The sequence below is a fragment of the Gobius niger genome, assembly GCF_951799975.1.
Source record: "Gobius niger genome assembly, chromosome: 10".
In the NCBI taxonomy this organism is placed as follows: domain Eukaryota; kingdom Metazoa; phylum Chordata; class Actinopteri; order Gobiiformes; family Gobiidae; genus Gobius; species Gobius niger.
In genome coordinates this window covers 18,855,487-18,866,747 of record NC_136861.1, presented here as the reverse complement: position 1 = coordinate 18,866,747, position 11,261 = coordinate 18,855,487, and the positions used below count along the sequence as shown (strand labels likewise).

At 40.7% G+C, this 11,261-nt stretch overlaps 1 protein-coding gene across 1 annotated transcript; it reads left to right on the top strand.

Annotated features, from left to right (window-relative positions):
• Positions 1-467: 467 nt before the first annotated feature.
• On the top strand, positions 468-10,604 carry shisa9b (shisa family member 9b). The gene is made up of 4 exons (XM_079564554.1): positions 468-1,160; positions 1,948-2,036; positions 7,982-8,119; positions 9,644-10,604. The coding sequence occupies exons 1-4, from the start codon at positions 664-666 to the stop codon at positions 10,000-10,002; spliced, it is 1,083 nt and encodes a 360-aa protein (XP_079420680.1). The 5' UTR covers positions 468-663; the 3' UTR covers positions 10,003-10,604.
• The last annotated feature ends 657 nt before the right edge of the window (positions 10,605-11,261 follow it).

Genomic DNA, 11,261 nt, shown 5'->3' with positions numbered 1-11,261 from the left:
TAATCGAATCGAACACGAGTGCATTGACAATGTTACATACATTAGCTCCACATGTTTAAACTTGATGACTGTTTGTATTTGCAAATACATTAGCTTCACAAAAAGTGATTAAAAGAAAGTTAATTGTTGTTGACTCATAAAGGACAGGAAATTGTTAAGTCTAAAAATAGTTCAAAACAGCTCTTTGGCCTTTTGTTGAGTTGGAAGCTGGGCGCATTGAGTTGCCTTGTGTACGAAATGCGCGGTATAAATTAAGTTGCCTTGCCTTAAAATATGAATAAGTGATATAAAATAGTGCAGTAAAATTTAGGTCTATCTTAATTCAGCACATTGACACATGACAATGACCAAACAGTACAATGTTTAGTAAGTTTCTCTTGCGCTTAAGACAATAATATATCTCTCAGTCTGTAATTAGGGCTGGGTTTCCGTCGCTCCCTCCTCTCTCTCTGTTCACTCATTTAGCGCAGTTTGAGCGCCTCGTGCCGGGGGCACTGCTTCACACTCCCCTACAGAGGAGCGACTCTATTTAGGCGCGTGGCAGCGGTGAGAGAGATTTTCTCAGGGACAGCCAACGTCAAGTACGTTTACGCATGGAAGTGGAGCAGTGGTCCATTTACGCACGGATTCGGTGTGCCATAGCTGGATAAACACACAGACAGGATGCGCGTGGCTGAGCTCCTGCTCTTGTACTTTTTGGTCAAAGTCATGGTGTGCGATGCAGAGGGCGAACAGGGTCACATCGAAGATGACTTTATGGTCGGGTATAACGACTCCGCGGAGATCGAGGTGTCGGAGAGCCCACACACTGAGGACAAATGCCGCGGGTACTACGATGTGATGGGTCAATGGGACCCACCGTTTGTCTGCAGGACGGGAAACTACTTGTACTGCTGCGGCACCTGTGGATTCCGCTTCTGCTGCGCGTTCAAAAGCTCAAGACTGGACCAAACCACTTGCAAAAACTACGACACTCCGCCGTGGATGATGACAGGACGGCCACCGCCGAAGATAGATGTGGCCCTGGACGCTTCCAAGGATAAAACTAACCTGATCGTGTATGTGATCTGCGGAGTGGTAGCCATCATGGCACTCATTGGGATCTTTACCAAACTCGGTCTGGAGAAGACGCACCGGCCGAACCGAGACAACATGTCCAGGTATGTGCGCACGTTTGACATTTTTACGCACACAGACTTCATGCGTAAAGTTAAATAGCCTTACTTATACACATAGCTGGAATTATAAAGCCTATTTTATTTTCAGTATGGCTTAATACAATGTGGATAGGCTATGTTAATAAGAGTTTTATTGCCATCCATCCATCCATTCATAAGAATTTTATTGCATTCAACCAAATCACTGATTCAATAGCCTATACTGACAGCAATTGGTCAGCACTGAGGCCTTGGGAATAGTGGCAGTTATCAGTATCAAGGATTGAAAGTGCCATTGATTGAAAGGGAGCTGTTTGTCGCTTACAAAATGTTTCAAATTCAAATTTGGTTGAATTAAGATTAAAGTTTATATCTGTTTCCCTCTTTGACCCAGCAGCTGCATGAGTGGTCAGCATAGTGCCTTTACTTTCCATCATGGTGGTCTCTACAACGCTCCAGGATCAATTATTTTGTAGGTTTTCTCGTCCACAGTGAAAACCTTCCCAACAGTTGATCCTGGAGCATCCTGTGATGGAAAGTATAGGCGCCATACTGACCAGTCATACAGCCTCTGGGTCACTACAAGGTCAAAGCGCACAAATGTCAACTTTTTTTTCCACATAAAAAGTTGCGTAGTGCACCTTTAAGTTCACAACAAATACATAAAAGACACTAAAGTATGACAGAAAGTCCTGCGACATCATGCAGGTTTTCTGTCACTTCACGAGCTGGCCAATTTAGTGTATGCACATAGCCTATGTGTCGGTCACTTTCTGCTTAATGTTTCTAGGGCACTGGCAAATGTGATCCACAACTCTGAAAACGATGGTGCAGCTGGGCAGCACTATGAGAATCTTCAAAGCAGAGTAAACAGCCTTCGTAAGTCTGAATGTATCTAATTGTGTTTACATACTTGTAATATTCACTCAGTTTGGGGCTTAAAACATGAATGAGCCATAGTTTTGGAGCTCCTTAGCCCACATTGGCCATAGCTATATGTTGTTTTTATCTTTTGTATATCTCCCTTGTAAAAATAACCTCTTGTATTCAGCATCTGGGTATCTATTATGACCACACTTATGAATCTTCTTCTGCTTATCCGGAGCTTGGGGAACAGTGACAGTCCCAGGCTACACCCCTGGCATTTTCTACACCTTAACTGGAACCATCAGAGAGACATTGTCCCTCAAGTGTGTCCTCGGGGCCTCCTCCTGGTGGGACATGCCCTGAAACATCTCCCCAGGGAGGCGAACAGGCACCGTCCGTAACAGATACCTAAGCCATCTCAGCTGGTTCCTCTTGACTTGGAGGGGCAGCAGCTCTACTCCAAGCTCTTCCTGAATGACTTGAGCTCCTTACGAGTTACTCAGCAGCAGAAACTCACAAACCGCTTGTATCTGGAATCTTTATCGGTCATTACAGAATTACAGATTACAGAGTATACACATTCATTATGATCACGTGGAGGTCTAAATAGAATGAGAAACTCGCTCTTCTTCCTGCGACAACCGCAGCGTACTATGAACTCCTCTAATGGCCCACACGGCTCTTTGTTTAGATGACATAACAGCCCTATACAAGCCACACACCACACCACAGCAGCTTCTATTGAACCAGTCAAAGCATGACAGTTTGTCAGAGAAGACGTCCCTGTAGCATCTCTCTGATAAGCAGATGGCGATAAGCAGATAACAAGCCTCTCAGAAAAACAATACCATATTTGTGGTAATTATTCATGGATAAAAAAACTGATGGATGACAGGGACCTTTGCGTAATTCACTGCATTCAACAAGTCTGATTGTTTCTTCCATCGACAATCAAAATCAGAGAAATGCTTTAATCCATGAAACTTGTGAAGATGATGATTGCACTGATTGTATCTTAAAGCATAATTCACCTGCAGATTACATTGGTTCACTCTTCCAATACAAAACGAGCAGGAGCACCATAATGTTTCTCTTCTTTACTTTACCTTGCTTTACTTAACATTTTATTACCAAACATAGTTTACCCTGTTAGTTAATCGGTGATGGTGACTGTTGTCATGGTAACACAGGTGTAATGAAGCCTTGATTCACAGACTCCTCAGGTGGTCCGAGTTTCTGAGTAAGCAAGCTGTTTTTTCTGACTTCTGTAATTAAGTGACTTTAACTCTTGTAAAGAAATAAGATGCCAAAATCTAAGGCTATAATTAATATTCAGAGGTACTGCAGGCTAAGTTCTAACACAACTTGTATTTTCTGTTTCGGCAAGTATAAATTAATTGGCGAATGTTGTCCATGTTATAATATTCAACCCTGCTCTAATGTGCAAAGTGTGTAAAAATTAGTTAAAAAAAACATGTGGACTGCCATAGCTGTAACCAGGGCCGATGTTTGCAGATAAAGAGATGGTGTTATTTTTATTCTGAAGTAGCCAAGCTCTCAGTAAAGTCTGCTGACCTGAAGTACAATGGGTGACTGGGCGTATCATGTTTTTTTGTTTGTTGTAAATCCTTTACTCTAACACATGTGGATATCACACACCATCTTATACGTTACACTGGTTAGCTACATGAATTGTGATAAGCAACAGGTGAAACTCCTGGACCATAGCTTCCTGGAAGGGGTCGTGAGGTGAGCTGGTGGCGGCTGCAACAGAATTTCAAGAAAAATTAAGTGTTATGAGACTTAATCCAATAATTTAACTTTCACTTAAAATGTGGTGTTATTCAAAACTGTGGTAAACTGAAATATACCTGTTCAAAAAGTTATTTTTAACTTTAAAACAGTAACTTGTTTACCTTAATAAATCCTTTTCGTACTCCCTCTGGGTGTAATACAAGTGTTAATGGGATGATTGGGGGGTCTCGGGTGTCCCCTGGTGTCTCTGGCCAGAAAACCACACTTGCAGCTTTCCTTGCTCCGACCAGGAGCCCCCAATACACACTAATGGAATCACGAAGAAGCTAACAGGCTAACGGGCAAATCAAACTGCGGGCTAGCGCCACTTAAACAGTATTTACGTAGTATTTACTCTCATGGACAATTAATGAGTAAAAAAACGCTACATGCTACGACACCTGCAGTGGCGCTTATGGCCTCTAGGGGCATGAGTTACTTAGTACTGCTTTAAGAGGATGTAGCTTATCTTGATATTTTGTGGGACCCAGGCTGAAAAATGAGGGAATCTCAGCACTAGTCCTGCACTGGCTTTGTTCTGCAGCAAATAACTGTTGCATTCGAACTACCCGATAATTGCTTTGTTCGAATCTAAACCAAGATTTATACTGGAGGCACTTGACAGTACGACTCTCAATTTAAAAGAGTGGAATGCACCCTTACTGTGGACTTTTGAATACTGAATTGGACAGCAAAACCTCTCCTCCATTCATTTCAGGCAGAAAGTCCTCACGATCCAATCCTCAGCAGTGAAGCACATGCATTTCAGCTGAATACAGTCTGACAGCTCACCAGCTCAGCGCAGACAAACTAGACTTCTACCTGTCACAAACACAGCTACACTTCATTAATAGCTCATTACAGTTTAGACAAATATACCGCAAACTCATTCATACTGGCCGAAAAACAAATTATCTGCTTTTTAGCTGGTTTAATTGCCTAATTGGATTGTTAATTTGTTTAAAACTTGTAAAAAAAAAGTGTTGAGATTTGAAAGGAAACATATTCTGTTGGGTATCCATGGACAAAAAAAATCAGAAGAAATCTCAAACTGAGTAATAATGCCTCAATGTCAGCCATAACAGCCCAATATCCTGAGAGTGCTTTAACAGCTTTAACAATTTTTAGCCTGCAAAATGACCTAATTCTACAAACTAGGTATTCTTCAAAACAATCTATACTGCCCTAAAAGTGGCATGAAAACCAAAGCACTGCTATTATTTCAGATCTTTACAACATCTGACGTCTGACAGGAGAACAATTGTTTTTGACAGGTGGAATATTAATAGCTTAAAAGTAGGCTGTCTGTAAATAATATTAGCTTTATCTTTGTACCTTTTTCGGAGCAAACTAATCCCAAAATACACTTTAAAATCTTTTATGAGTGTCTGGAGCATTGACTCGCTGAAGTCTTTAACCTTACCAGTGTGCAGACATGGCCTAGTTTTTCTTTCCCCGACTTTGACAACAATAAAGAACAAGTGAAATGTATCTCCATAGAGGTCGGTGACAGATGACTTCAGAGGCACAGCGTTCAGCGCGGTGTAAAGGCGCTGACAATAAATGTGACCTTTTAAACAGATCACATGCGTCAAAGTGGATGTCCTTGTGCCCTACTTATCAATCTTCAAACTGGAGCAGAGGACTGTACCAACTAGCCACAGTTGGGTTGGGGCTTGTTTTAGAAAATACAACCCAGCGCTTGAGCCCCAAAAGCGCCCCACTCGCACCAACTGTTAACCTAATATCTGATACAGTGAAATCATCTTGATCGGACATACAGTAATGGATTCTCATATCATATATCTTTGCAAAAAAAACCTGTTAAAATCGGACAAAGAGACAGAAACGTGATTGCTGTGACTGCCCTCCTCCGCATTGTTTCATCGTTGACAGTTTGAGACTTTCCAAACTAATTAGCAGTGGGATAAAGTTTGCAACTGACCAGTGGGGAATAAGTCCTTAATTAACCTAGTTTCTCACTAAACTGTGCTATGTTTTTTACCAGAAACAGTTTAGAGCAAATACTTATTATAGACCTAATGCATCTCTTGAAACTGTGTTATCCTTTCCATACAGCAGCTCGCTCGGTGTAGCGCCTGCAGACTGGTGCTGCTCTCCATGGACACAGCGAACAGTGAACATCTGTGTGCTCTGTCATGCCAGTGCGGTAGGCAGGGGGCCAGTCTTCTCCATACAAACCCTTTAATTTAGCAGATGTCTCCTGTAGGATTACCACTCTCTCACAAAGAACAGCCCTGGCCTCCCATCTGGGATCCAAGCAAGGTCCACTTTAGTGAGAGTGGCACTGGAGGCAGATTATCCCTCACCCATCATTGTGTTTACCAGCGAAATGTGTCTTGTGTTAAAACATTTTGAAGCTTTTTCGACACAACTGTTGTGGTGGTGGTGGTCATGTTAAAACAACCAGTGCGATCTTTAAAACACAACAGCCAAACCAGCCCGATGAAGTGCTTTTCCTGTTCTTTACAAAGATGTAGGAACTCAACCTTTTACCCAAAGTTAGGATGGATTAGCCAATATGAAAAACAGGTGGGAAAAAACCTATGGGTACCTAAACAAACATGAAAATTAAAATGCAAAGACATCTGCTGAATCAACTGGCCAAGCACTAAACGATCTTAAAGCAGTACTAAGTAACTCATGCCCCTAGAGGCCATAAGCGCCACAGCAGGTGTTGTAGCAAGCTGCAGTTTTTTACTCATTAATTGTATGTGACAGTAAGAACTAAGCTGACAGAAAAGACAAAGGGGGATATTGCACATCCAATTACACAATGGTGATACATTTTTTCACTCAAATTTGGCTGTAAATACTGTTTAAGTGGCGCTAGCCCGCAGTTAGCTTTGCCAATTAGCCTGTTAGCTTCTTCTTCGTGATTCCATTAGTGTGTATTGGGGCTGCAAGGAAAGCTTGCAGGGAAAGCTGCAAGTGTGGTTTTCTGGCCAGATACACCAGGGCGAGATGAAAGACACCCCCAATCATCCCATTAACACTTACCTCCAGAGGGACTACGGAAAGCATTTTTTAAGGTAAACAAGTTACTTAGTACTGCTTTAATCAAAAATGAGAGAAGCTACAAGCTTATTCTAAATTAGCCATTCACAATCTCTATATTGTCAAAGCCCCCAAATAATAAGCATAATTACCTAAATCAATGATTCTCAACTGGTGGGCCGTTTTCAGTGGGTTGCAAGCCTTTCCCAGAAAACACTTCTTTTAATATTTATGTAAAGCAGGGGAAAGCAACGTCAGGCGCGGGGACCAAAACTATTTTTAGGAATATTATCACACAAATCATGTATTAAATGCCCGTTAAAGGGACAAGACAGAGTTCAAAAATGTTAATATTATGTATTTTCCTCCCCCTACATGTTACAGCAGTGTCCTAATGTGTAGAATGAGTTCAGACCTTTTCACCACAACGGCCTCTAAAATCCTGCGCTGTCACTCAAAAAGGTGTTAATTCGGGTCCAAAAGCTTAATATAGAATCTGCAGTTACGCACAAGACCTGAGGTGGCAGTAGTGAGTATAAAAATGACCAACTAGCATCTAGTCCCTTTAAAGTACTCTAGAAATGTGAAAAATCAGTAAATTCTATTATAATTTCTCAGCAGAACACCCATTTAGGCCATATATGATGAACAACACTGGCATTTGAAGAAAGTGATGCTTTACTTCTGCCTAAAATTGGAGTGTCCAGAGGCAGCCCTTAGTCTTTTGACGATGAAGAAAATTGTCCCTCCACCAATCAAACTTGCCTACCCCTAATGTATAGGAATAACAATTATAAATGATAAATAATTGTTCATGTCCTGAGACCTTCATCGGGCAAATACAGAAAAAGTCGAGAATCCCTACTTGAGTCTGTTAAAATGACTGTTATCGGGTTTTCAGCCTTTCAGTTCTCTTTGGGTCAATCAGATGGATACATTCTGTCAAAACCAGTATAAAGCTTTCAGCAATTTAAAATCTGAAGCCTTTACGCCTCCCATGCATGACCTGTGTCGCTGATTCACCACTAACTGCCACTAACTGCATCATGTTTTAATACAGGCCACTGCAGAGCTGCTTTGTCAAACCTGCTCAGCACATTTTCTTATTACGCATTATTCCTTTTTTTTTTTTTTTTTTTTTACAGACAATGATCAATTGAACAACTCAAGCCAAGCCTCCTCAATAATCACCCAGCCTTACCCAGTTCCAGACCTCACCAGCCCCTATGACCACCATCTGCAGCTCAAAGACATCAACACGTACGCCACGCTCAAAGCTGTAGGTAAGAAGTCGATGGGAGTCCAAACGTTAATAAACACAGACAGATGGATGAAATCTTCCAAAATCTGCACGAGTTAATCCTGCTACTATTGTGACACGAGGAGAATATTTATAGAAGTAAGTTTTTCCTCATAATGATTTAAAAAAGCTTTGGCAGAGGCTTGTGATGTGAGTAATAATAGCGGTGATGAAAGAAAATCAGTGCTGAGAGGCTTTGCAGTGAGAAGAAAAGTGAGAGTAAAAATATTTTGTCAGAAGCTATCTTTGGAGCGTGGAAGTTTAGTGTTTAGCGGTGCATGTAACACCTTGTGTGGGGGAAAAAACAATCAAGAAAGTTACAGAATAAACTATTTTGAAGGCGAAAGTACAGTATCTGTGGAAATTCTTAGTCATCCATGTGAATGTAAAATGTATCAGATATACTTTTAATGATAAGAAAATAAACGGAAGTAATTTTGTCTATTTAATGTATCACTAAAATACATGAAACTATGATTGAGTCACATCATTCAAACATCTGAACAAAAGATGTGAAGCAGAAGGTGTAAATTAAAGAGCACCAAAGGTCATCAGGAAGAAGTGTCACGTTATATAATGCACAGTCACTGAAGCTGAAGCCATCATTAGTGTTTTGTACAGACCACTGTAGCTGTGCTCATTATGATCAGATGACCTGACATGGATTCAGCAGGCTCTCAATGTATTGTACTCTGCAGAGGTGACAAAAAGTTTTCTTTGATTTTGTTGATTTTGTTTTTTAAAGATCTTTTAAATATATTTTATTATAATTACACACTTTCATATATCGTGGACAAAAAGTGTCAAATGGAGAGGAACCTAATCATGCTTTTCAGTCATGTGACTTTTGTTGTTATGGCGGCCATTTTGAATACCGAAGTAGAATTATGCAGTACAACAACATGTAACAATATCTCTACTCTACTGGATGAAAACTGATTGACAGTGGCATTTTTATTTACTCGTAATCATTGCTCATGAAGAAAACAGTAAAAACACGGCCCCGTGACCACGTTTATGTGAAGAAGCCAGTAAGTCAGTGTTTAAGCTGCTCGAGATGTTAGCATGCTACCGGTTAACATATAGTGTACATATAGTGAACAGCTCAGCTCTGACATCTCCAAGAGAAAGCCCTGAACCAAAGCAACCAACCAGCATGCTAACGTCTTGAGCAGCTTAAAGACTGACTCAGACTGAGACTCTGTAGACATGACAAACTGCAATCAGTTGTCTATCATTATTATCTTGAGTAGAGATATTGTTACATGTTGTAGTACTGCATAATGCTACTTCGGTATTCAAAATGGCCGCCGGAACTATGTGTGATGTCGCTGGAAACACATGTATACAAGACAAATGACGGCTGGTGGTGAAATGGTGAAAATCATGATATAAAAGCTGTTGATGAAAAATTCCAATCACTAAAAAATCATAAGAAAAAATGCAATAAACAATCTAGGAAGCTAAAGTAATGCTCTAAAGCGTTTGAATTATTGCATGTTTTCAGCGGAGAAAGTGAACTTCTACAACTGCAGGCAGCAGTCGATGGAGATCTCCCCTAAAGGCGGCCTGCCCATGGAGCCTCTGGAAGAGCTCAGTAACCCGTACAGCCCGCCCCGACACCCCTCACTGAAGCAAAGCCGACACAAGCACCGTCCGCCTCGCAGTCACAGCTCACAGTCCCTCTACTACAGCAGCAACAGCCCTGCCCTGCTGCGCTCCTGGGACAGCCGAGAAACACTGGGGCTGAGACCGGTCTACACTCCACAGAAACTCTGTATGATAGAGAAGGAGCTGCACACCACGCGCTACATGCCCCCGCAGCCGTACTTTGTCACTAACAGTAAGACAGAGGTGACTGTGTGAGGGGCTGGAGTGGACAGCAGAGCCCTACTGAGGCCGCAGACAGCACAGGCAGACAGCGGACCCTTCGCCTCCACCAAGCAGGACAGAAGAGTTTGGGACCAACATTAGAGGAGTGTTGTTTGTGCACTTTATATTGTCCTCTGAACATGAAGCAGGCACATGTTTCATTTTTGCATTGAACTTGGTCTCTTGTTTTGGTAAATTGTTGTTGACATAAGATCAGTGCAGTAGAATGTGATGTTTTTGTATTAAGCTCCAGTCAAGTGAGAAACAAAGTGAACTGCTGTAGCGTTATGTGCTGGAGCGGGGAAGGATCCTGTTAATAGTCAATACAACAACTATTATCAGCCAAGAGACAAGACATATTCTATACTTTACTATATCACCACTCACTGGTAACAATACTGTACTATAGCAACAGAACATACTACATGCACTTCATATTATTACTTGAGTAAAGGTATAGAACCGGGGGGAAATGCTACTTGAGTGCTATGAGTACTGAGTCTGATTTACAATTCAGTAGTGAAACAAAACATGAAATGATGTAAAAATCCTAGTATTTCCAAGGAATATGCCAGAAAGATTTTTGTACATTACAATAGGCTGAAGAATAAAGTACATGCAACAAAAACGACATCTATTTTATGTGTCTACATGACGCTTTTGCCACTTAAAGGTTTACTCACTTCCGAATGAGTAACTTTTTTTTTTTACTCATGTAAGAACACAGATACTTTGTTTTATAGCATTACTCAAGTTGAGGTAAAAAGTACCATGTTTTAAACTACGCTAAGAGAATGCCAGACATGGCTAGATGGCTCTAAACATCATTTGAATGAAGATTTTTACAAGTTGTTATCATATTATTTTCATTATGTATCCAGGTGAATTGTACAGTAAGTGTCTGTAAGTATTAAAATTAATAGTTACAGCACTGTTGTCAGGGATGCAGAAATGAAGGATAAGTTCTGAAGTACAGATTTTATGGGGGTGGAGGGTTTAAGGCAGAGGGCATCGGGGCAGTTGTAGCTAGTAGCTTATCACAACCAAGTATGATGTGAATGGCGAGTGGCCATTTGAGAAACTTGGTAACACAAGCTTGCAAAGTGCAATACATGTATAAGCCATTAATATAATCATTATTATTATTATTATTATTATTATTATTATTATTATTATTATTATTATTATTATTATTATTATTATTATTATTATCATTATTATTATCATTATTATTATTATTAATCTAGGAATCA